The 27,968-nt window shown below is 39.2% G+C and overlaps 1 protein-coding gene across 26 annotated transcripts in view; it reads right to left on the reverse strand.

Moving 5' to 3' along the window:
• Enox1 (ecto-NOX disulfide-thiol exchanger 1) overlaps positions 1-27,968 on the reverse strand; it is a 571,647-nt gene that overhangs the window by 42,866 nt on the left and 500,813 nt on the right. For 21 of the 26 annotated variants that reach the window (XM_087197407.1, XM_087197408.1, XM_021257899.2 and 18 more), the window contains 2 exons: positions 14,838-14,945; positions 10,917-10,973 (listed from right to left, as the gene is read on the reverse strand). The exons of 2 other annotated variants lie outside the window; for them this stretch is intronic. In XM_087197407.1, coding sequence (XP_087053533.1) covers positions 10,917-10,973; positions 14,838-14,945 — 165 coding nt within the window. The remainder of the gene's footprint in view (positions 1-10,916; positions 10,974-14,837; positions 14,946-27,968) is intronic. 3 more of the 26 variants (XM_087197409.1, XM_087197401.1, XM_013072053.3) reach the window with 1 other exon arrangement.

Raw genomic sequence — 27,968 nt, forward strand, 5'->3', positions numbered from 1 at the left:
AATGGTTAGAATGATGATAAATACTGTAGGAATGTGGAAAAGATGGTCATTGATTTGGGCTAATCATAGGGTAAGGCCCCAAGCAATGGGAATTGACCTAGGCTTAAAAATAGATGGAATTTACATTGCAGGCAAAAAAGGATGACATGATAGATGGAGGACACAAATTATCAATAAAAACCTAATTATTTAGAATTTTTAATGAATGGTTCTCCTAGCTAAATTTGAACTATTGACTAAAACCATTTATTCAGGATACCAGGCAACAGTTAATTTCAATAGTAGGCCAACAATCCTTCTGTTTTTACCAAGGGGACCAATTTGAATACTGTTATGTAAAGTGATCAGGAATGGCAAGTATGCGCGCTTGTGTGTATGTGTGTGTGGTGGGGGGGGGGGAGGAAATTACATCAATATGGGTATCAAGGCTTTATACAGTTTGGACTCACAGACCTTTCTCACAGTTTCAAGTCATCGTTCTTAAAGTTGGCATGGAAAGGAATTGCCTGCACAAATTCGATTCTGCAAGTCTCATAAACATAAGTAGCTCATCAGCATACACTGAACAGGCTGGAAATTGTCCAGACGGAGACGGTACTCTGTAATCTCATGAGCAAGCTGACATAATAGATATGACATGATGCTGAGAATCAAGGCCACCAATCTCCCCACAAGGGCAATTTCAGGGCTGGAAAGGCTGAGAGGTAGAGGATTCACTTCAAAAAACAAAAAGCCAAACAATGAATCTAGTGTTCTGAGACTGGTCAATCTTTAAAGGGGAAATTGCAGAATTTTAGAGAACAGCCCCCAGATACCTGGCAAGGGGCTGTGTGCACACCTCCCAGTAACTGTTCATGTGTTACTCTCAGCTGCTGCTCAGAGAATGATAGGCAAGGACCTCCCCGGCTCTCACATCTGCACAACTAAGAACAGCGGACTCACTGTTATAAGAAAGTTTCTCTTTCTATAAGGAATGTAATTTTAAAATGTAACCAAACATGGGGGTGCCTCTTCCTTTGGGCAACAGCTTTCCTTCCACAGTCAGCTTTTGCTCAGCCTGCATTAGGGACACCTGAAGGAGATTTCCATCCAAGTGCAGTTTGCTAAAGTTCTGAAATTCCACCATACCCTAAGTTAGACTGAGAGCCACAGGCCTGAGGTCTGTAACTTTCTTAGAGGCTTGATTAAAATATCCAGTCTGGTTACAAGCATTCCATCAGGTCCCCCTGGGCAGAGCAGGTGAAACTACAGCTGCTGGTGGTGCACTCACACCTGGGTGTGGAGAGGAGAGCCTCCATCCACCCTGCGAGGAGTTTTGAGGTTGGAAGGATTAGGACACAATTCATTTGGTTGTGGACAATTTACATATATTTATTTCCATTTCCAACCTTAGTAGTTTTCTCTAGAAAGCCCATGATAATTTCATTTGCAGACTGGCATCTGAACTTTCTGCTTTGAATTCAAGAGCCTCATTTTTGGGTCAATTTTACCTGAAGTGTAGATGTTTGTGTAACTACAAACACACCTTTGGTGAAGGCTTCACTACTAGAGAGGGCAGGGTGTCAGGTGGTGGGGAAAGCTACTGCTGTTCTGCCTCCAGGGCTGATCAAAAGGGCTGGAAAGCAACAGAGAGTGAAGAACAGGGAACTCTTCATCTCGGTCTTTCTTTCCCTTTTCCTTTATTCTACCTTTGTACCTATGTTTTTCTTTGCTACCCTCCTACATATTTTCTCAAATAAATGCCACAGTCTGGTTACGTGGCAATACGGTAGATGAGGTCTGGAGATGAACAGTGTATGGAGAAACAGAAAATGACTGCCCTTTGTGACATTATAGAGACATCCCAGGAGAGTTAGGCAATGGTGACGAGGGAGGCCTTGCAGAAGACCCAAGTCAAGGGTGATGAGTCCAACCAGCACTGGCCCCCAACCTAGCTGGTCCATTTCATACCTCTCCCGGCTTAGTCTCATGTGGATAGCAGAAAATAAGAGGTGTGGAAATACATAAAATGTAATACTCCAAGTAAGAAAAACAAACTTTCCTGAGTAACATACAGGGCTTAAAAGAAGTAAAGTTTTGGGCCAGGGATTTAGCTCAGTGGTTCTGTCGCCTGCCTGGAAAGCGCAAGGTCCCGAGTTCGATCCCCAGTACCAACAACAACAAAAAAAGAAGTAAAGTTTTCAAGCTGGTAAGTCTTGGTCCTGACCATTTTCAGACAACTGATTCTGGTGCTGTTCTCAGGGCCTGCAGGTACTTGAGTAAAAGCAACTCTCTGCTCTCCGCCTCTGCTCCTGTGAGGCTCCAAAGTGGTGATCTGCTTCTATCCCCCTTTTGGTCTCTTGGCCCTGTTCCCAAATGCTACTAAATGATCCTCAGGTACCTTCTGCTCAGAAGGTCAGGCAGTGTTGAGCCATACCCTAGGAGAGGCAGGAAAGCTGTGATTGAGCCATCTAGGTTCATTCAGCTTTAACACTGTCTGCAAGTTGTGGCTGCACATTTGTATATGCAGCTCTTGTTGATGGTTTCAGTCTTACATGTAACTTCCTGGCCACAATTAGAAATGAAAGCTTCTAGCCAGGCATGGTGGTGAATGCTTGTAATCCTACCACTCTCGAGGCTCAGGAAGGAGGATTGCCGAGAGTTCTAGGCCAGCTTCAGCTATATAGTGAACTTAAGGACAGCCTAAACTAGTAAGGAAACTAGAAAGACCCTGTCTCAGAAAAAGAAAGTTTCTCTTTGGACTTTGAACTCTGTGGTTTTAATTAATCACTCTTCTCAGTGTCACTTATTCTCTGGAGAGGGTAGATAAGCCTACTGAGGATAGTGGCCTAATTCTTTTAGCCTTGGTCTGGGGCCCACATAGAATATGAGCTGTACAGTTTTAGTGTACAAAGAAGGCTGATAGGTAGTTCATATACAAGAGCCAAAACTGCATACCTAAGTATTATTCTTCAAAATTATTTGTAATGTATATATAGAATACCTTTTTCTTCTAAAGTACAAATATGCTTGAGTGTTATTTCCCTCTACTATTGAGAAACTCAACATGCCCTCTATGAGGTAACATCCCGACATTATGAGCTGTTTGACACATCAAATGGGGGCTGAGTTTTAATCTTTTTGAAGAATCAGTGAGTCTTCTTCTATCTCTAAATCCCAACCAAACACAAAAGCTTCTCCATTTCCAAAGTGCTTAAGTGATAGATGAATTAATCAATACACTGCTACAGAACATTCATTGCATACTCTCCTTGACCACAAAAACAAATCATATTTTAAAGTCCCACAACAGAGACAATAAAATAAACTAGAGCATACCTGTAGCATGCAATATGAGGCAGTCATTAAAAATCATATTAAGAAAACATTTAATATCACGGGGGAATATTCATGATTTATAAAGAAAAAAGACAAGGCTGTAAAATTGTTCATATTCTATGCTGTAAATCTGATAAAAATGAATACATATGCACACAAACCAAAATGGAGAAAATACAAAGAAGTGTAAACATTAACTTCTGAATAAGATCGCAGATAATTATTTTTTCTTCATATTTTTCTGTATTTCCAAGTTTTCCCCCAAAATAAAGTAGAATTTTTAAGATAAAATATTTATAGCTGTATTTATATGTATGTGCACTGGCTCTATAAAAGGTACCACTCTTCCATTCTAAACAATTACATTTTCTTTCATAACAGGTATCATGAACATGAACCTTTTGGGCAAAGTACACTCTGTCTTCAGAATGGATAACTTTTGTTCAGATCTTGGTTTTACCTATATATGAATCCATGTCCATGTCTGGCCATTTCATATAGGGATGAAATTATCTCCTCCTCTGCTTTCTCTTATGTAGTCTGGGGGAAGAAGATATTTTCACTCTCTAAACTCAACCCGACAGTGTCATTAAATATGTGCTAACCCTATTACCTATTCCAGATCTCCTGTGATCCAGCAGGTACTAACTCCTGTCTTTACAAAAGGTCAGGCACCAGCCCCAGGGCAGCTGTGGAAACTCACTGTCAGCTGGCAGCGAGGGGCTCCCACAGGAAAGTACTCCTGTATGTTTGCTCCCCATAGAGCAGCTCCACCTACCCTCAACACCAGGTCCTTTCTAATCTTTCCTAGGGCTGGGTGCTCTGCATGGGCTGGGAGGGGATGTGCCAACAGGGTCCCTTCCAATGTTCTCAAGGGTGATGAGCTGAGATGTGAGTGGGTTTCCCAATTGGAATTATGGATTTCAGAGCAAATGGCAGGGCACTTGGTTACTTCACAGGAGAAAATGTTGATATAGCAGCTGGAGGAAGACAGTGGAACGGAGGTGGGGGATGGAGAGGTGGAAGAAAATGTCATCAGAAAGACAGTAGCAATGGTACAGGAGCTGGAACCGGAGAGCCCAGTTCTTGGTATAAGCATATGATATTTATGTGAACAGGTCCATATATTACAGGGTAGAGGAAATACTAGTCCATGAAAAGCCCACCTTCTTGATTTCAGACAAGGGGACTCTCAGGCATCTACAGATATGGGTCTATTCCTTCCTGAAGGGGAGACAAAGTGCTTATTGATTTTTCCAGTTGAGCCTTTTAAGGGTGTTAAAGCTTACCACATACTACTCTTTGTGGCCTACATGCACCAGGATCCACTCCCCATGGAGCCAATCTTTCCAATGGAGCCAATTCCAAAGCCAATCTTTCCAGAGTCACCCAGTGCATCATTCCCACAGTCATACTGACCTGAAGGCAGAGAAGCTGGCTTCAATAGAATGGGACAATCATGCTTGGTGAGGGCAGAACACCAGGACAGTGAGTCAGCCCACTGAGGGCAGGGACCACATCTTCATTACTTGCTGCCTGGGTCTCCAGAGGCTCCCACAGTGCAGTAGTAGCAATACCTAACACCTAATGATCACCTCAGCATTGCTAGGCAAGATTCACAATAACCCCAGGAGGGAGGTATGATTATTATCCTTCTTTTAGAGGTGAAGAAAGTGGAGGTACAGGGGTTTGGTGTATTGCTGTGAGTCATCTGGACAGTAAGTGGCAGAGCCAACCAGGATGAAAACTACTCAGCTTCCAGATGTACTCTGCTGCCTCCCTCAATGAATAGCTGTGTATGTACTGAGTAAAAGAAGGACGGCAAGGTGTGTGGAAACAGAAACTGATGGGTCTGTCCAGGCTGAGGGCAGCATGAGATACTGATAAGGCAGTCTGTGAAGGAAGAAACGGGCAGGAAGTCTAAAGAACTATGGTTCCTCTGGTCCCCTGAAAGAGTGCCTGCTAGGCTCAGTCCTGTCTGGGTCTTTGAAAAAGTCTGTAGGATGAGGTGGAGAAAGTGCAACTTCTGAACTCTGGCCCTTATTATCTATCCTTTCCAAGTTTATGACTGGGGTCCCAAAGCCAGGCAGCAAGGGGCTGTGGGAAGAAAGGATGGAACTTGAGTTGTCCTTTCCCTTTGAGAAGACAGCCTCATTTTCCAGGGGAGTTCTTCTCCTTGCCTTGTTTAGTACACAGTAGGCGTTCTTATCTCTTGTGCCTCCCTGGCTGAAGGATGGAAGCTGCACTCCGAAAGTGGGCAAAGGACTCAGCACCTGCTGAGGCTTCCCTGTATGCATCATTAAAACACACAGTTACGATAGCTTCTACAGTGGCGCATTCAACCTGAAGGATGTGTTTCCCACAGTATCTTTTCCATTCACTCCTAATGTCTTTACTCTGACAGATTTACGGTTAGCTCTGAGGATTTACCTTCTTAAGGAGACAATGTGAAAAACTGGAAAGTCTTTTTTCTTTTGTGGTTTTGTTTTATTACTGGGTGGGAAGGATGTTCTGTTTGACAGTGGTATAACCTTCAGTATCGCCCATTAAACCTCTTTACAGATTGCAAATGATTACTTTAACCTCCTCTGTGGGAGACTGAACTGTATAAATAGAGGGATGTGGGGTGGCAGCCTTCCTATAATAGAAAGAACACAGGGAGAGACTGAGTAGAAAGCGTTTAGACCAAGTCATTCTATAACTGCAGGCTTCAGTGGCCAGTTTGTTTTATGCCTCATACCTGTTCTTGCATCTCTTCCACCCTGCCTTTCCCTCCACTTGCTATCCAAACACCCACATTAGGCTCAAGGGTGTAATAAATACTGCTAGAAAGAAGGTCATCAAAATGAGGACAGATCAGCTGTTTTGTAATTTAAGATTTTGATATCTATTATACATAATTGCCAAAGCTGAGGCTGGTTATTCAGCAGTCCAATGGATCTGGAGACAGCTCAGAGACACATATCAAAAGGAAATTTATAGCTTTCCTTCTAGGATAGAAATTGGCATAACTGAAATCCCTAAAGGAATTGGGAGGAAGACTTGTTTTAAACTTGGGTACATGTAAAGGGTGAAATGACCATGGGTCATTAATATATTCAGGTCCAAAGACAAAGAAAAAAAGTACTGAAAATCAGTAATGGGTGAGCCAGAACTATGTAAGTCCTCTTGAAGAACAAGGTCTTTGTAGTTGACTTCAGTTTCTGGTGGCAATGGTCTTAAGTCAGTCTTCAGAAGACTTCTGGGCATGACCTACCAGAAAATCTTGTGACATGAGGAAAGGAGTCTTTTTAGGGTATGTTTGCTTTGAGAGCTCAAGAATGCTGGGGCAGATGTTGGACAAAGTGTGTTGGCATTCACTAAAATGCAAAAACTATAGAAAAGTAATAGGAACACATCATAAGCTAGATGACTCAAGACTAAGGCAAAAGTGAAAATGGCAAGACTTGACGCAAACAAATCTTTTGGTGGATCACTTTGGGACAACTAATGGATGCCCTTCGAGTGCAGCTGTCACGCTCACTAGTATTTGCGATTCCAAGCTATTCCAGAAGTCTGAACTCCCTGCCAAACTTCAAGACACAGCTATTAACATTCAAAATCCCCCCGAAACAAATATGAGAGAATAACCAAGATTTAAGGGCCTGTTAATTATAGCATTATCTATAATAGCAAAAAAAATGGTAAAAGTCTAACACAGACATATGGTCCAATAATTTTGTATCCACATTAAATAATCATTAAGAATCACGTCTTTGAGGAATATTTAGTGGCTAGAACAATATTTAAAACAAGAAATCAAAACAGTACAAAATGAATCAATATAATAATATTTATTCACTTATTTGCGTTTCCTCATGGTCACGTGCACATACATTATAGGAACAAACTAAAATGAGATGTTAATAGTGTTTTTTTCTGAGCAATGAGATACTAAGTTGTTTTTCTTTGCCTCTATATTCTTTTCTGTAATATGCAAACTTGAAATGTACTAGTTTTTTTTTTTAAAAGATACATTATTTTTAAAAAGCACTGTCAAATCTCACAAGAATGTCCAGTTAATCTGGTGCTAGGCTACTGTACAATTATTAATAAATGATAATGTGTAAAATTTCTGTCCCAGATGTGAATAATTATAGTGAAAAAAATCTATACATCTCAGTCAATAGCTTCTGGGACAGAGGCTTAAACCTCATAATCTGCATTAAAGCACATCCTGCCCATGTCCTGCCTGCTGGATTCAGTACCACAGATGCAAAAAGGTGGAATGGATAGCAGTTGGGTGTGCACTTGGCCAGGTGTTCATGTATACGATGCCCTTGACACACTTACAAATGAAGCAGGTGAGGTTCACGAGGGTCAAATCACCTGCCTCAGTCACATGATTACTTAGTGATCAAACTGGACACAAACCCTCTTGTTCTGGTTTGCTCTTTCAATCACTGCAGGGCTGATGCAAACTCCAGATGAGATGAATTTGTTTCTGACACTTAAAAATATCTTCACAAAATATTTTGCTAGACCTTATGTGTGGCCCAATCAAGGACTTTTAAAAGTTCCTTGTCTTTCACACAATCATAGTGGAGGTACTAGAGAAACTGTTAAAAGGAGTTGAAATTACAGACCGAAAAGGGGAGGACAAATGAACAATCTACACCAAGGGAAGCCCCTGACAAACTAAGCAGAGACAGTAAAAAACAGCCTGGCCTCTGGCCAGCAGGGGAGGTGACCATCCAATGTGATTGATCAGGGCTGTGAGGCTTGCGAACTCCCCAAGTGCCTCTCTGGCCCTTGGCTATGCTGCTGCTTCTCCTCAATCCCTATCAGGACCCCATCTCTCCACTGTCATTTTTTAAAGCTGATTACAAAGTCTCCCTCTATCTCATCAACCTTAGAGCAGTATCTTTAAAATCTAAAAGCTTTCCTCTAGAAGAGACAAAAGACCTCAAAGATGATCTCCTTTCAGCATTTCCATTTGATAACATCTCTCAAGAAAAGGGCTAGGGCTGGATATTGTGCTAAGCCTATCTTTGCATCCATCACCTTACTTAATTCAATCAGCCCCTGAGTTTATGATCAGCACAACTTCTAACCGAGATAGAACCTCACAATTATAAAGAGCTTCCACACTCATTATCTCATTTGCTTCTCACAAGAATTCTTAAGGAAGGAAAGACAAGAAACATCATTCCCATTTTACAGACCAGGAAACTGAGGTATGCTGCTACTTTTTTTCTCGTTTAATGGATTAGACAGCAGCTTCCTTGGGAGGCACAGAGGGTTGGACTGGATATGAAATTGTGGCTGAGAATGTGGCAGCAACATGTCCCTAGAAGACAGGATCCTGAAGAAAGGCTTTAGGGGAAGGAGAGAGTTGTTGAAATATAGGAGTAGAAAGACTATGTATGTCACAATATTGCCAATAGGGGACGCTACACAGATGCCTACTTACTCCAGCCTTCCATTCTATCCATTCATCAAAGTCAAACCCAAATCCCACAGATCCAGGAAACCTTTCTTGATTATCCAGCACAAAGAAGCCATAATGACAATGCCTCAAGGCTTTCACAGGCCTTAGCTCTTTACAATATCATTAGAAGTTTTTAAGGGAGGTTTTGTCATTCCTTTTACACATGAGAAAAGTGAAGCTCAGACAGGTTAGGAAACTTGTCAACCTGACACAGTTAATGAGCAGCAAAGTACAGATTTCAAACTACATTGTGTTATAGCTGCCTCACCCTCCTGAATGCTTCATATCCTGTATATCACCATATGATCCTTAATTCTTCAGCTTGAGTGTAAGGTCCTTCAGGGCAAACAAAAAGCCTTATGCTTCTTTGGAATCCCAGCCCCAGCCCCCTAGAAATTAGCAGAGTATTATGGACACAGTGAGGCCTCAATCAGTATCCTGTGTTAAGGGTCTGTTAGGCAAGAACAGTAACTATGAAGAGAGAGTTTTTGAGCACTTTGATTATTAGGCTCTCTGTTCTATATAATTAAAACAAGAGTGAACATGAAATATACAATTTCTCCTGGCTGTAGCTTAATCAGGCATTCATTACCATGTTAGATTCTTTGTTATGTGAAAAGAACTGCTTAGTAAGCATTTCTTATGATGAGACTAATCAAATACGTACAGATTATCACAGAGACTTAAAAAAGGAAAATAACTAAACCATCAAACATATGGAAAGACAACAATATGCAAGGTATAACATTTCTTCTGAGATTAATAATGAGCCTCTAAAGCATGAATACTTGTCTCCTTTCTGGCAATTCAATATTCAAAGAACACTAATAGAGGAAGTCAGTCATGGTGCTAACTGGCATCTTTGGCCATTATACCTTATACCAGTGATGGTGAACGTTTCAGAGATTTCAATGATACAGTTAGCCCACTGTGGCACATGTGCCATATGTTTGCCACCACTGCCTTATACTCTATCAAGAAGACTGAAGCATAATGATACTGTTTGGGGTCAGAAACAGAAGAGAAGTACACTTTCAAGGGCTGTTCTTGTTCTTGCTCTGAGACCTCTTCATGTCAATCATTCAATTATCTTCATTGGCAAGCAAACTTTATATGAGATGTGATAAAAAGCACAGTGAATGTTAAAATTTTTAAAAAAATTATTACATTAAAATATGTATTGCTGGGCCGGGGATTTAGCTTGGTGGTTTTCCCGCCTGCTGCGCAAGCGCAAGGACCTGAGTTCCATCCCCGGTACCAAAAAAATAAAAAATTAAAAAAAAAAAAAATATATATATATATTGCTATTACACCCCCCCCCAAAAAAAACCACTCCCCTTCACTTTGAATATACATATACCATCATTTTTGCCACTTTCAGGAGCAATTCTGGAAATGCTCTTTTGTGAAGTGTCTTTACTTGCATTGTTGTGGCTGCTTCAATGTTTTGAATTAATTCAAAACATTGTCTCCTTGACTTTGAGGAAGCATCAGAAATTGCAGGGTACCATATCCGGAGAATAAAGTGAATGAGAATACACACAGTAATATTTTCACAAGCTTGCCTTTCCATTGGATAATACTTGGCAGTAGCATTCACTGTATTTTTGATCACATCTCCTAAAGACACTCACAAAAGAGAACTTTGGAACTACATCAGAAAGTGGCAAGAATGATAAGATAAGTATGCTCAAAACGAGGGGGGCACTGTGAGGAAGATAAGTGGTAATGTCTTTTACTATAATAAATTAAAAAAATTTAAAAATATCTGTATATTTTGATCCACCTCATATGCAATCTACAACTTATTACTCTCATTCCATTCCATTTGCCCTCCCAACACATCATTACTTTATAGCTTTGGAAATACAGAGGGCCCAAACAAATTCACTGAGATTAGAATTTTTGATGGTGATAAGCTTAAGTATTTCTAAACTGACATTTGGTAAACTAAACAAACAATACAAGGGCCTATTTAACCACATTGTTTTGGCAAAGTGTATGTAATAATCTTAAGCTACTGAATGCAGAGCTTCTAATTTCCTTGATATTAGAAACAAAAGGCCACGTGCCATGGGTTCAGCCAACATCCAGTGAAAAGAGCAAATTTCAGGTTTACGGTACCTACATTTGCATCCTCATGGTTGTGGCCGTTGGTCTCAACCAATTCCTTGGTACCTTTTAACTGTAAATTTTAAAGAAAAACAAAAAATGAATAAGCAAGCATATTTGTTAAGTATATATCATCTTGTTAATGTGATTTTCTGAGGTTGCATTTTATACAACTTCCAATGAGGAAAAGCAGATGGAGCACATAATTCTAATGAGTCTTATTGAAACCAGTTTGAGACCAATATTTTATGAAGCTTTAGAGTTTGCAAAAAAAAAAATGGGTCTCAGTCATTATTTTTTAAATAATAAGATTAGAAAGCAGTTCCATAGGCATAAACTGTATAAAATTGGTTCTTAGAATAATAAATGATTGCATTTCCTAGTTGGATTGCTATTAATTTAAACCCTGCAGTGTTTGCAAGTTGCCACCAGCTAAATGATGTTATACTAACGATTATTCATGAATGATGGATTTTTCAGCCATTTAAACATGCTGTAGTGCTACTGTACATGTCTTCCTTGAGAACATATTTGAATGGCTGGCATCATCTCTGGACTAAGACAGTTTGCTTTTTTTCATAGAGGGAGAGCTAGAAAGACATCTCCTTGGCCACTGGAGCATTAGAAGAAAAGCTATTTCTCAAATGAGATTTTTAACAGAAAACATTTGAAAATACTCCTCTTTCTCAAAGGCTTGAGAGTAATCAGATATGAGGACATTTCAGGAAATATTTAATTGGCATTTTATCCTGTCCTGACTCGGAACAGACAGCAAAGGAAAAGGTGAGCTAGTCTTGCAGCTGGTTGCCAGAATTTCTTCTCAGCTTATGATGCTTAAGAACCTGCATCTCCTTTATTTTTTTCTGCCTACTAGAAAATATTCATGGTAAGAAATATCTACAATTTGAGCAAAATTAAATTCATGTATATCACCAATATGTTTAATTGGGAACACTGACTTTTTTCTGGCTACTTGTGCACATTAAAACAAAAGCATCTTCAGTATTTTGAAGGCAGTCTTGAACTCAGCAAGAAAGCCATACCCTCTCCATGCCAAGAGAGGGACTGTGCTAAAGAAATGGTGACACAAAGAATTTGAGGATAGGGCAGCTAATTCTGGATACAAGACTCTTTGTCTCACTGTCACATCAACCCATTTAACAAAAAAGTGGCCCACTTTTCTTTAGAGCAACATCATAGATGTTTCTATGCCTAACAAACACAAAGATGCATGAGCAGTGTATGATAAATATAAATAGAAAAGATGCACTCAGTGATAGAGATACTATATTATCAGAGTGCACAAAAGACATAAAAAACTAGCTTAAGGTTTCTTACTGGGGTGTTCCTCATCTTCTTTCTCATCAACACTCCCTCTGCTCATCACAGTTTTGGTCCTGATACTTGTGCTTCTATGAGCTGGAGTAAGGTTAGCTCAGAAGAACTCTGTTCTTCTGCAGCAGATGGGAGGGATTGTTTGTTACAGTTTGTTCAACCTTTTTTGTGCTTACCAGCATAAATCCAATAGTTGCTTTCCTTCTCCCTTTTAAATAAATTCCCTCTTCCTAGTCCACATTATCCTTCAAATGTCCTTTCTCTTTATGCCACTCACTCACTCACTCCCCTCTCCTTCTGTCTGTAGGTATTGTTCACTGGTTGCTCTCTTCTGTCAGAACTCCACATGCAACTCCTCCTCCTCCTGTAGACACTTCCCCTTACAGCTGTAGCTCCAAGTTCTGCTTCTCTGCCTTTGTGGACCACTCCCTGTTCCTATTTCCAGCTGCTCCTCTTCCCAAGCTGGGGCTAAACATCTTGTTTCATGAGTCTTGGGTTGACAAACAAGCTCTGTATCCTCAAGGAGATGAAAGGCAGGAGTCAGGGACTGGAGGGACCTAGGGAAGCTATATCTCAGCAAATTTCATCTCAGCAAATTGGAGAGCTGAGGGAATGAATAACCTCTCCTGGCCTCCCCTAGAGGCGGTGGCTCCACCTGGGATGGGTCTGTCCTCAAGACCTAGCCTCTGGTCAGGATTCCTAGAAAGTGGCAGATGCTTTGAATAGCAAAATTCTAAGTCTTCAGAGAAGGATGAATCTTTTCTTGTGCGTGTGTGTGTGTGTGTGTGTGTTAAGGCTATATGTGTGCAGGCAATAAAAATGTGTTTACACATGTATTTACTTTAAATAAATCCAAAGAAGGCATCATAAGACAATGCTGTGGAAGTGAGAGGTATGATTTTCAAAGTATGTCTGTGGGTGGGGAGGAGGCAGCAAGGATACGGAAGGAACATGTACATTGCTTCCTGCAAGGACCATCTGGGCACCAGGCAAGGGGCTCACAGGCAAATAGTTTGGTCATAGCAATAATACCCAACTGCCTTTGGCTGCTGTGTTGCACTGGTCCCCTGAGACTCAGGTACTCTTAGTGCCTATGCTTTAAAGGAAATACCACAGATTTGAAAACACCCCCTTCTTAGTGGTATTTTCTAGGTCTTTAATGATTTTGTTGTTCTGAGTTCTCTTGAAAATCTCCTTTGTTAGTCATGGAAAGTGAAGTGTGCTGTCCCACCAATACCTGTGTGGGTGCATTGCTCTTTAGAAATGCATTCCATAGCAAGACTATATTAATACTTTCTGCACAACTCAGAATCTATTTTTATAACTGAGGTTTGGACTTCAAATAAAAATAAAGGATTTGAGTCATTTAGAGAAAAGGGAAATTCACCTTTCCCCACTCTGGTGAATACTACTTTTTAACGAATCAGGGAGAGAACAGAAAACAACAAAAACACAAAGCTGTATGTCTGATGTGGAGCAAACTGGAACCCAATGAATTCCACTTTGCTAGGAGTCTCATAATAATGACAAGCATGGGGGATGGTGATTTCAGGGCTCCAGGACATTGCGAAGGTAGTCAACTAGACTCTTCAATTCAGTGTAATATATTCAGAATCATACAGACTCAGCCTCACTGTAAATTACTCAATCTGTATTAATCAAATGAATGTAATCACTACTTCTGGAAAAAATTTTCTTCCAAAGTTATAAAAGTTTATAAACTTTTATGTATGTGGGTGGGGAGAAGGCTGCTCTCCTGTTATGAGGCTCCTCACAAGTCACATACTTTCAGGGGAAAATAACTAAAATATATATTTTAAAATTCTAAATCATTGAAAGCTAGAAAAGCCTGAGTACCAGCTGTGCCACAGCTCTCATTTTACATTTTCTAGAATCTCACTTTTGAAGTTACTCATATGGTATAAATAACCTTTCCATAAGCAAGTGAAAATGTGAAACAACCTAGAGCTGACTGCAGGAGGTTGGATTTACTCTCCGCGATTTTTCCTGCCATCTAATTAGCAGTCATTACATTGTCTGCAGAAAGTGAAGGTCAGGAATTGGAAAGCATTTCAAGGACTGTCCTGACTCCTCTAGTGTGGACAGTGAGGCTTGGATTTCGCTCTGCTGCCTGTTAAGTGATGCATCTTACCCCACTCTAAGACAATACTTGCCCATCCACTTATCAATGTCAGGCCATACTTTTATATCAAACAAACCCAGAATGAAATGATCAGATTTATAAAAGTCATATGAAAGGTTTGTTGCTCACCACTGTCAGATAAGTGCCCTGATACAGAAGAGAAATACTTTTTTGTGTTGCTGCCAATATTTTAAAACTTCATCAAAATTCACTGTTTTGTAGAAGAAGCATTCACACAATGCAGGCAGGCTCAAGTAGTTTGTGTAGGTATGTGATGTATAGAGATGTTAAGAATTATATTACACATTCCATATGGAAACCTGCTGGGAGGTTTGACAGAGTAAAGGCTAATTACCCTACAGACTACCTCAGGTGTGTTTGTGTGGGTGACACATTAGGGAGTGTAAGTCTGGAACCTTTGACTTGATTAGTAAATCAAAATGGTTTCCCTTCACTTACTTGTTCCTGCAGGACTTTCAGTAATGCTTGTGTGTGGGACTGCTCTTCCTTTGCTTGTTCCAGTTCTGACTTTTTGTTGTTTAACTCCTCTTGGATGGTCAGCAATTGCTGTAATTAAAAGGATATTTAGCATAAGTAGGATTGAATATAAGGTGAATATAAGATATTCAAAATATGATCAAAATGATGAGATTTTTATGTTTTATAGTTTTATCCAGACACCAGTTGACTTTTTGTATATGTGTTTTCCCTGTTTAGTATAAGAAACATTGCGGTTTTGTACACACTATTAGGCTGTTTGTGACACTGATATACAAAAACTTGCTTTAGTATTTAGAAAGACACCATTATATTCCTCTAAATAAATGCATATTTGTAAAAAAGTAGAATAGTGTTAATAAACAACATATTGACAGATGATGAAACTAAACAATAATTTAAAAAGGTAATCAGTCAACTGGTCCAGTTTAACATGTTATAGGAAAGCTAGTTTTATGTAGCTTCACAGAACTGCTTGATCAAGTGGCAGAGACCACAAAAGATCCTTTTATCCTCTCTGTTATGACGGTGATGTTTTCTTGGATCAGCAGGAGTGAAGTCCAAGTCACAATCAATAGATCAGCTGAGAAAACTACTGATATAGGCTGTCAAAATACTAAGGTATGGCCTACACTACACTACATTTTTAAGCAGGGCTACTGAAGGGCTTTTTGTAAGCCTTGAGTTTTCTCTGACCTTTCACTGTAACTCCTGAGAGGCTCACATTGTCTGCCAGGAGGTCTGTGCTGCCCTGCCCTGATTGGTTGGAACACGGTTCTCCATGAATGTACACATAGGCTAGATAATGCATTTAATAGCTACAACACAGGCCCTGGAAGCAGCTTTGTCTATTCAGCTTCTTGACAACAAAGGACCAGGGTAAAAATACACAAGAGAATTCTCCTGCACCTTACATAATAAATGTTACACTAATGCTGTGGACGTGTTAGTGCACCCCCGCTACAAAGGGACCTGTCTCTAACACCCAGGCTGCTTCTTCAGGGTCCTGAGAAGCCGACTGCGGAGCTGCCTGGAAGGCTCCTAACTACCAGAGCATGAAAAAAAACACTCGCACTGAATTTCTTGTACTTTAAGGATTAAGTTAAATCTTTAAAACTACTGGTTTTGGGGACTTTGAGGGTAGGAAGTACTCAAAAAAACACAGTGTGCTTGCCCTGGGGTTTACTGGTGCTATTTTCTACTTTGGCACCACATAGAGATTGAAGAATGTACATTAGTTTCTCCAGCATAACCAGTGATTTCCTAAAAACTCAGTACCTCCTATTTTACCACCTGCCCATGTCACCATCACAGGTGAGGGCATCACATGCCCCAGATGGCTCCTTAACAGTTTGTGTGATTTGATTATGTACCAATTGGCTAGAGTGCACCAACTAGGAAGTCTGTTGTCCTCTGGCATGGTGACAAGTACCTACAACTCAGTTGGACAGTGAAGGGATGACACTGTCCCTTCATGCTTATTCATGACAGATCCCAGAGCAGTCCCAAGAGGATCTGGTGCTCTGACTTAGGTAATGCTAAACGAACTTTTAGTTTCACTAGACAGTTTCAAATCTAATCTTTAATCCACTTTTTAAAATGAGCCCAATGGTGGATAGGAAATTATTTTCAAAAAAGTATGTACCTTGTTTGTTCACTAGACCTGAAATGGCAAAATACAGAAACACCTAATGTCCAGTAGCAGACAGTTAGTTCCATTAGTGACAGTGCTGTAGGAGAATGCTATGCAGCCATTAAAAATGGCGCTACATAAACTCTAGATACAAAGGACACTCATAATACATTGCTCAGCAAAACAGTCCAGGTTATAAAAATGTTACATTTAATTTGCCAACATATTCATAGAAAAGAACAATATTCAGATACTGTCTCTGACTATGTAAATTTATGGATCTTTCTGTTAGTTTTGTTTGTTAGTTTTCTGGTATATCTGCAATGAGTACATGCTGCTTTAGTAATAAGAAAACAACAAAGTGACTTTACTGTAGGGGAAAGACAAATAACACTTGGACACAAATCTTAACTGCTATTGCTAGCAATGTGAATATCCACAGGAAAAGCATTATTCAATTTCCTGACTTTTACCAATAATAAAGATTTTTCATCTTTAAAAATACTATGTTTTCTGATTCTCTGTGATTTTAAGTATTTCATCATATGCTTGCTAGTTATGGGATTTTATTTATACTCTTTCAAAGCACAGACACAGGCAGTGGTTCTTAATTCTGGCTGGCCATTAACATTATCAGGAAAGCTTTAAAAATACGGATTTCTGAGTCCTACAGAAAAGCAATAAACTATGTATCTAGAGGCGGGGCCCAGGCATTGATTATTTTTCTAAAACCTTCACAGATAATGCTAATGCATAACTAGGATGAGAATCATTTCTTCCTTCAGTGTTCCTTTAATCCTCAGTCAGCTGCAACGTGACTTCAATCTTGAGCACTCTACTCAAGCCATTCTCGCTGACATCACCAGTGCTTTGCTAACTGCCATCTCATATGCCAGCTCTTTTCTTCTCACCATATGCTCTCTCTGGTGATCCTATTTGTGCCCACGGCTTCAGCCACACATACATCTCATGTGCTGGTGCTTCATAAAGCCATCTTCACAGCTCAGCCTCTCTCTTCCTGCTCATTAGGCCCTTAACTGACCATGTTTCAAAATGTCCTGATCAGCATATGCTCTCTCCCCACCCCCCACACATCCCCTCCTGGTATCCAGAGTTGAAGCCCTGAAGTCCACCTTGTCCTCTGTCACATCCTCAAAATCCATTTGCCTATTCCTCTGCATCATCTTCTCACTGTCATGGTTCAGGCCACTGTCTCTCTTCTTTTAGATTCTGCCAGTGTTCCTTGACATGCACATATACTTCTGAGAGAGTTGACCACCCAAGAATCAGAGTGCTTCCATGTTCAAAAATACCATTAGGTCACCAGCACACTGAACAACTTATCCTTCCCCAGATATGCCAGGTCCTTTCATGACTTATGGCAAGCTCACTACCCAGAATTCTTCTCAAAATTCCTACTCAGTCTTCAAGCCCTAACTCCAATGTTGCTTTAGGCCACCACCAACTCACATGTTGCCTCTGTGCAACTCAAAAGAGCCTATCCTCAAGTGGACATGACCACTCACCAGTAGTGGATAAGCATTTGTTTTCATTCCCTCTCACCCTTTTGGCCTGGTGCCCTTGCCCAGGGCAAATCTACATAATTATATGCAGGAGCCTTGGGTTCTCCTCAATTATGTTCAGTAGTCTTGGGTTCTTCCTCAGTAAAGATATCCTCTAATTGCCCAAGTAAAGTTAGTTCATCTACTATCTATGCATCCAAAGCACACATTAAGGTATAGTACATTTCATACTTATCTCCCCATTTCATTATATCCACCAATAATTAGGTTATATCCAATACAAAGTAGATAGTAAGCAAATGAATGAAGGGATGAATGAATATCTGATCTGATTTCCCTGCTTCTATAGAGTTAAACCATGATTTAGCAAACAAAAACAAAAACTACCTACAGTTCTATCACTAGATAATTTTATTGTTCTAGACAGATGGATACATAAAGCTTTCAGGGGAAAATAAGAGCTCCACTTAAGACATTCTGATTCATTACTCTGGCAGTTTCAGATATCCTTGTTAATCTGAGGGGAATAGTTCTTAAAAGGTTAAAAAATTCCAATCAATGAATTTATAATTATGTCATTTATTCTCCATGTCCAACCCCAAAAATAAAAAGATACCACCAAAGGAAAAAACAAAATCACCATTCTTAGACTGTTTCTGCATTTTACTAAATTAATGTTTTATTCTGTTTACAAAGTATATACTTGTAAATCTAATATGTATGTATTTAAAATAGTGGTGATTCAAAACTGCTATTTTTCATATGACTACATGGCCTATAAAAACAGTGAGCCAGTTCACAACTAGATAATTTAAGTCAGTCTTTCTGGTCCTTTTCATTGAAATTTATGATACTGTATAATATTCTTTCTAGTTTGAATTTTTAAGTACCAATGTGTCTCAATTACAGAAGTTCACAGCAGCTAGAACTTAATCAGAAGTGTCTCCTGGTTGGACTGGCTGACTGCAGCATAATTTTAATTTAACACTTGAGAGTATGGCATTAAACGGATGCACTATTACGTTCTTTGGTGGTTACAACTGAATGTATTCCAATTAGACAATTATACATATGCCAATCAAGTGGAAACACTCTGGTGGACAATAAGCAGGTAAATAAACACTGTACCTGACACATCTTGATTTTCCCAGGCCCCTGATTTAATAGGATCATTTGTAATGCTCTCTGGGGATGTAGACTTCAGTGTGTAATGGGTCTTTCTTTCTGACAAATTCAAAGAGCATTACAAATGTTATTTGGAGCCCCGGAATAAGTGAGGTCACATTTTCATCTTTACAGATGGGAGAATTGTAGGCACATAGAGGTTGAATCATGTATCTGAGGTCACACTGTCTGGAAGAGACATATAACTTGCACAACTCAATTTTCCTGTCTCAGACGGTGATTTCTACCTTGGCAAGCACACTGCATTGTCAATTTCACATGGAAATCAGGACATGGTAAACTTAAAATCCTCCTAGCAACGACTTCTACCAGGCATTCATCATTCCCACTTATGAGCAAGGCTGTGGGAGACATGTCATTGTGTACACTTTTGTGAGCACTGTGTGGGATTTAACTTTCCTTTAAAATGTGTAACACCACTTCCATGTCTTTTTTCTCTTAAATCTTGTAATTTGGTTACCAAGGTGAAGTTTTTATACAGTTGACAGATTATGTAAGGTTAGATTTCATGAATGTCACAGATAAATATCCTATATGAAATATATAGACAACATGGTACCATATGTCTGACACTGATATAACCGGGATAACTCTCAGGAATGTTTGGCTGGGGACAGAAGTTGTGGTAGACACAAAACAGAGAAGATCTTGAAAGAGAACACAGACCTGTCTTCTCTGGTGGTAGAGAAATAGGTAACCTTTCTGTATCTAGGTTGGTAGTGAATCAGGTGAACTCATGACACCATCTTGAAATATAGAGACTAATACCAACACACACACACACACACACACACAAATTTTCTTCTCCCTTCTTTGCCTCCGGATTTCCCCAGTAGGTGGCTCTATGTTCAGTTCTAAAGCAAATAGCTACTATTCACTCATTCATTCCTTCAACCAATATCTAGCTTCCTCTGTGCAGAGTGCAGAACTGGATAATATGGAAGCCACAAAGGAAACAAAGTTAAGGATTCTATCTTCAAGACCCTGGGTTATGAAGATGCTAATACATGACAATTACTCTAGGGCAACACAAAATAACAGTGCCTAAAAACAATATATTAATAGGAAATCAAGCTTTAAGGGATCTGAGGTCAGAAGAACGGGCTCAGGAAATCAATTGTGAGTCACAACTTGTTCCTCTTATTGGAAATGAGCCATGAAATATTCATGAAAAAATCTGGAAATCTTTGAACCTACGAGGTTTAATCAGTTTAAATTTAACAACTTTTTGCCCTTTTGGATTCAGTTTTCATAAATGTTATCCTATTCCCATAACTTTGCTATTCATCAGATACCTACCCAGTGGGACATATTATTTTGGCAAGTAGAATATCACCTAAAGAAATGGGATCCAGGGACTTCCAAAGGGAATTCCCACCAAAGGTTATGGTGGATGGAACTAAATCTAGACAGACCAACCCCAGGCACACTTTCAATATCTTATCCCTGTGGCAATACCTGAAAGCAAGGATTCAGCCTAATCCTGTCTGTGTACTGTCTCCAATATGATTTCTCCAAATACTGTATTTGTGCCTGCAATCTGTGGCCAACTCTACCAGCTCCTCCTGCTACAGTTCCAAGATGACAGCATATGCCTCTAACCCCTTCTCACTTGGCACAATCCTTCACTCCCACACAGCTCTCCACCCTCTCCAGACCTGCAACCCCCAACCTCCCCCCGTTTCCTTCCTCACTGACTTCTCACTGTGAGGAACAGGACCCCAGTTCCTGCTGACAAAGTGAGCCCACCTGTGCCTGTTTACATCTAACAATGAGTCTCCTGAGCCAATCCTGACTGTTAGGAAAAGTTTGAGATGTGAAAAATAAACTGCACATCAGCACAACCTAAGAGCAAGGTTTTCTCTAAAGGCAAACACATCCAATGATAATGGTATTTCTGACAAAAAAGAGAAACCTGGCCTGGAGAAGGACTTGTAAAGTTCACTTTTCTCCTTGGGAAAAAAAAGATGCAATTGAACTAGTTTGAATTTTCTCATGACAATGGGTGGTAAGACTATGCAAGCTGTATTCTAGTTAAAAATGTCATCTACTTTCGCCTGGGGATGAAACTGCATTTCAATTTACTCCAAGGTATGAGGGCACCCAAGCCCATGACTGGCATATCCACCAGAGGGAAGAGTACCTCCCTCTCTGCCTCAGGCAGTGACCCCTGGGGGAGGGACATCTGGAAAGATTTCCACCTTCAGATGACTGATAAAGAAACGCTGGATCACAGAAATGAAATTGTGTTCTGAGCTAATATCCTATTACACCAGGCTATACATATTTAATTCCTTGGGTCTTTCTTCATAAATCAATTCCTCCAGGCCCTTAATCTCGTCAATATCTTTTCTGATATTGAATTTTAAATGCCATTCTCATTGCTAGACATAAAGGCAATCTCTTATTCTTGATGGCATGAGGCTTTCTTTATAGCTGGGAGACACCTGGAGCATGGTTCTGTCCTCTGACCCTGCTGTTAAGATTCTAATGTCAGATAAACTAAACAGACTAGGTGGAAGTTTGCTGGGGCTTGCATTCTGAGAGGTCAAGACCATGAACCCTAAGTTATGCCTACCATCACCCTGGGTGCTCAGAGAGCTAGGTAGATGAGTGAGGAAGCAGAAGTAAATATCTTCCAGGCTCCATATCTTTATATGGGTGTCTGAGACATGAAGTACCTGCATCCTCCTAAGGGCAGCATGCTGGAAGGCTCTCCATTCCCCTGATCACACTAAGGACCTGAAGTAAAAGCTGCACAGTGTGTGTACATCTAAGCAAGATCTCCCAGAGCATGAGGTCAGGAGGGGAAGAGAGAGAAGTGTGGAACCCAGATAACAGGGCTTTAGGGATGAAATATTTCCAGGTTCCAGAGGGATGGCATATAATGGAGCAAGACTCTACCTGCCATGGAAAAAAGGAAAACAAAATCCAAGAATCCTTTGAGCCATGAAAATTTCCAAAGCAAGGCAGGAGTCATTTTTTGTAGGACCCCACAAGCCTTAAGGAGGCTGGGAAAACACAGGAAGGGATCATGTTATGGATCTGAGGGACTAAGAGTGTGAGAAGCAGCAGGATTCTGAGGGCAGGGCCTGGGAGGTGTTTGGCTGGGGTGCAGGACTGAATTTTCAAATAGTAATAAAATTAATCCACATCATGGTGCATTAGCTATTCGAAGCAATCCTCCTTCCTCTTAAAAATATTTTGATCTAAATTCTAAATAATTATAATACTTCTAGTACTGGTAAATTTAATAATACACCTGTGGTCTTTAAATTAACACATTGCATTGTTTGTTCTTTCACATATTTTAAGTTGAAACTGCCCCAACCCTTAACCCCTCCCCTACTCCCTCTAGCCAGCACACACACAAGGACTTAGGTACATACACTTGGTTTGACTCAGAATCAAATGCACTTGCTTTGAACACAGTGTCTCCATCCCCTGTGGTACTCCACATATTTTGCATTTCAACAGTAGATTCAAAATGAAAAATGATAGCAAAGACTACAAACTAGAATTTGCACTGCTTCAATTCATTCCACAGGAACACTTCAAGAATTTTTACACTTAAAACTCAATGCAGCGTGACAAACCACATCTTATTTTTGGCTGGTCTTAAATCAAATTTCTAGTTCCCATGAAATATTTTTACTGAAGTTTAAGACTTTAAAATTTGAAATGTATTTTTAGATTGTTAATTATTTACTATAAAACTAAAAGACAAATCAAGAAAACATTATATCTGAGTTAGGTATGGTAGTACATGCCTGTAATCCCAGCATGGCTGTAGGCTCACAGCCAGCCAGGGCTAGGTAGAAAGTTTAAGACCAGCCTGAACTATGAAGTGAGACGCTGTCTCAAAAAACCAAAAGAAACAAACGAAACAAAACAAAACAAAAACCCTCCAAAACAAAAAAAAGAAATTACATTTGTGATGTAATTAGTAGTTGCTTAAACTGCCTTTTGCATTTGGTTTTAATAAAATTCACTTATTACTTAGGGGACAATGGTTTACCTGTAGCATTATGTTAACTGAAATCAAGGATCAAGTTCAAACTGTTCAGTGGATTAAGGAAAACTATTGGTGGATAGTTATGATTTTTAAATTTCATTATACTAGAATATTTTTGATATTCTATTTTTTACTGTCATAAACGTATGAAATTCAATATAAAAAATTTTCAGTAGGGCATGATGGTGCATGCCTGTAATTCCAAATTCCAGCACTCTGAGAGGCAAAGGAAGGAAGATCTCAAGCTGAAGGCCAGCCTGGGCAACTTGGTGACTCAGTGAGACCTTGCTTTAACCACTTACCAGTCCAATTACTTAAATACAAGATGACCAAAAGTTGCATGTTTTTGTTAATTTTTATAATATAACCGGAAACATAAAAATGACAATTTTATCAAATTTATTCAATATAAGAATCAACTGGTTGAAATGACACCTACTGGAGCGATGCTCAGGATAGTCTGCATGTAAACAAATGCGCTGCCTGTGTGATGCTCCGGGTAAACTTTTTTTTTTTTGGTACCGGGGATCAAACTCAGGTCCTTGTGCTTGCAAGCCAGGTGGCAGAACCACGGAGCTAAATCCCTGGCCCATTGGGTGAACTCTTAAGTAGCTAAAATAAAATAATAAAGGGCTGGGCTGTAGCTCATAAGTGCCTCCTCAGTACTGAAAAAAAGAGAAAAATTTCAGACTGTAGTTCTTTCTTGGTCATTATCATTATTTGTTGCATTCATGATTATCACTGAAAATAATGTCACTTTCTGAAAAATTGCACTAGACAGATGACTATTGATTATCAGGGAACAGGGCCTCTAAGAGGGAGAGGATGACCTTGGCTTGCTGGGCTGGGAGTGGTGGGAGCTGTTTCTTCAGATACTGTTTTTCCTTTGTTTGGATATGTCCTGGGGAGGGGCTCATATGAAAGATACTTCTTGGCATTCATATAACACTGTGAAGTTACCTGTAATGATATACAGTACTTTAGCCCAATAAGGCAGCTTTATTCTGAAAATAAATATGGCCAAGGGTTGGCAAAAGGCAAAGGCTAGTATGATTTAGCTCTTTTGCTGATTTGCTATGCAACCTTGAATGAGCCACTTTACTATTCTGGTCTCCTCTTTCCCCTTCTACTTTCACCACTGTCTCTTGAGGAATAATTTATCATTGGTAAAACAACTAATTTCTTAAACCCTGAACAAAGTAGAAAAAGCAGATGTAAAAAGAGTTTGGAAGGCTCTCAAACCTACTTTCTCTTTTTCAAATGGTTCTTCTTTATATTGTAATTTGCAAGATCATTTCAGCTTCCTATTTTTCACTTTCTTCACATGTTAAGTAAACAATACTTACCAGTGGGATATTGTAAGACTAACCAACACTCATTAAGCATGTGAAGTTCCCTGAATGGCAAAAGGTAATGAGTTAAATAAAAGTGCTATCATTATCCTCTTTGCAGAAATGGAGAGAATAAGACCCAGCAAGGTCAAGTGACTTTTAACTACCACAGAATGAGAAGTCCTGGGGGTTAACATTCAGAGAGGAAGGTGTGTTGTTTGCCCCACCCTAGTTATACTAGTTGTCTTCCTGCCAATTTTCAAAACACATACCAGCCAACTTGAATTAATACTGCATGCAGTTCACAAGAGAAAGTGTCAAAATCCCACTGAAGTAGGAGTACACATCAGTCCTATTCTCTCCATTGCCTTTCCTGGCAATTCTACTGCAAATTATAATTTAATTTGCTGGGATTTATGTATCCTTATCACTTTCTTGTAATTATATGAGGTGGTTATCACCCTAACCTCTAGACACATGTACAGCTGTTAATGTAGAAAATTAAAATATTAACATGCTTTTCAGCCAGGTTGGCCCATTTATTCCAATCAAACAATAATCTGATTGAACAGCTGGGTCTTGCAACATGCCCTAAAAGCTAACAGAGACTTGTTCTTTCTTTGTAGGGTTTATAACTCAGTCTTGATCAGAGATGACAACTAGAAAACCCTGTGTAGGTGACTTGATTTGTGATACAAATCCTGTGGCCACCTTTGGAAGTGTCTTTGGCAAGTGACTGGGGCCTCATCCAGTGTAGCCATTGGAGAGCCAACCCATTACTGTATTCATTCCATCAGCAGCAGCAACAGATATTACCACCACTTCTGGTTGCAGTTTTAGGGAAATAGCTTTTGACTTAATAGATATGGGATAAGGACACATACCAGAGTCTTAAAAGCTTTTAGTTGAGTCTTAATGAAAAAAAGAAAGTTGCAAGGATCTAGCATGTTCTGCAGATAAATGAAGAGAAGCAATAGAGCTAAAGATCTTAGCTCTACATCAGCCAGAAATGTGTAAGGATGAAAACTTTATTATGGATAAGGAAGGTCCATATCATCTAAGTTACTTAACTCCCGAAACTGCAGAACTTCACTAAAGATAATTCAATAATTACACTATTCCCAACTTTTCTTTGTTAGCACAAGTTGACATTTTTATTACTTGGGCAATCAAACATCTAGGAACAGGGTAAGGAGAAAAGAACAGCACCCAAATTTAGCACTTTGAATCTTTAGGTGGCCCTGGAACAAGCTTAATAAATAAATGGACATATTCATCTGTCGTAGAAGTTGGAGGCAGAGGGAAACTACCCTTTCTCTCAAAATTTTCAAGTTATTTTAATGCATTTGGGCTGATCTGGAACCCTGCACTTCAGAGTAACTAGAGTAAATAGAACCTCTGAGTTCTCTGAGTTATATCTGTTCCCTATTCCATGGTCAGGTGAGGACTGTAATAGACCAAACCAGTTTTCCTGAAAGGCTTTTAATCACCTGTAGGTAGCCCTGTTGCAGCTCCTTAGTTTGTACAGTGTCAGATTCGCCCTGCTTGGACTGCAGACTGCAGAAGAAATAACAATAGCAACAACAATAGAAGATTTCAACAAATACTGCCATTGTGAAATGTGCCACATATTCTTAAACATCTGGGGCCGAGGTTTGGCTAGTAAAATATGATAAAGTATCATAATCTTGCATGAATCCCAAAAGTATAGACAGAAAATTACTATTTTAAATCAATCTTCTCTGCTTCTGAAACATTAAATATAGGAGCCATTAAAGAAGTGAGCTAAATTGCTCAAATTTTTTACAGTAAATGGTGTCAGCATGGCCACAAATGATAACAGTAAAAAAGGCTCTCATTATACAAAAATTAAGAAAAATTAGACTTGGAGCTGATATCAACTCACCTCATGATAAAGAGCTTCTCTGGTCTTAGCAATTCCCCTGCTATGGATCAGCAACCACATGCATTTTCACACCACATGGGAGACATCTACCCATGACCTTTAGGTGAAAATTTCAACCAAGAGTTTTGCTGAAGTCAGCTGAAAGGCAGCTCTTAACAGTGATGGTAAAGAAAAGATGATTATCCACACTATATAAATACTTAAGTGTGCAATGCAGAAATAGGGGACGGATAACACTAAAGTTACTGTTGGTGACTTTTCAGTAAGAAAGAACAGGGCAGCCACATCTTTAGACTCCGCCAGTAGACTTGGTGCAGCAAAAAGTTTTTGCTTTCAGATGACAACTTGAAAATGTAAATCTTGATACAAAGCAAAAGATGAAAAGTAGTTGTACTCTGGTCCAAGTGATTATATCGGGATTTAGAAGCATTAGATTGGAATTGATCTGGGAGAGTTTTAAAGAACCATTTTGCTACTGAGTTCACTGTGGATAACCTTTTATTATGATAAGAAAGTTCTTTTCTATTCCAAGTTGTTATAAGATTTCTTTTTCTTTGGTTGTTTTAGTCCTAAATCATGAATAGATATTCCATAGGTATTAAAACAATTATATTACTCTAGTTTAATCTGATAATTGAATACATTCATTTATAGACTTTTCTAATGTTGAACCAGCCTTGAATTCCTGGAATAAATCCAATTTGGTAGTTTATAAATTCTAGATTACATTTTTTGTTTTTGAAGGATTATTTTTGGTATGAAGATTGAATCTAGGCTTTTTCACTGAGCTACATCCTGAGCCTTTTAAAATTTTTTATTTTGAGACAGGGTCTCATTAAGTCATTAAATTGTATAGGGAGGGCTTGAACTTGTGATCCTCCAGCCTCAGCCTTCAGAGTGATTTTTGAATGATTTTTAAATATAATCATAAATGAGACTGGCCTGTATTTCCTCGCTTTTTATGCTGTTCTTTTCCTACTTGGTATCAAGCATATTAGCCTAATGAGTTAATTGGGAAGTGCTTTCTCTTCCTTTTGTGTTCTCTGAATAAGTTTGTAAAATATTGGCAGAACTTGTCTTTGAAAGTTGGTAGAACTTCCCCATAAAGCAATTTTGGGTCTATTGCTTTGATATAAAATTTAAGCTACTAATTCAATTTTTAAAAATGAGGTCAGTCTGACTTTCAATTTCTTCCTGATTCAATATTGACACTGAAGTCTAAAAATCTGTCATAGTTATTCTTGACATTCATATATTTCTCTAGTTTCTACTGTTATCTATGGATATAAAATTGTTTTCATTTTTAATATTGTTAGGTCATAATCTTTTTTTCTTGAACAATGTCACCAAAGAGTTTCTGTTTTGTCTATCTTTTCAAGTAAACAACATTTGGCTTTGTTGGATTATAGTAATTTTTATCCTTAGCTTTATCCTTTCTTCTTTGTGCTTATTTTTTTAATAGTTGTGTCTTATCTCAGTGTTTCTAGTTTTCTTATCTC

The sequence above is a fragment of the Heterocephalus glaber genome, unplaced genomic scaffold, assembly GCF_053883595.1.
Source record: "Heterocephalus glaber isolate CG9 unplaced genomic scaffold, H.glaber_assembly_v1.0 deba00001666, whole genome shotgun sequence".
Classification (NCBI taxonomy): Eukaryota; Metazoa; Chordata; class Mammalia; order Rodentia; family Bathyergidae; genus Heterocephalus; species Heterocephalus glaber.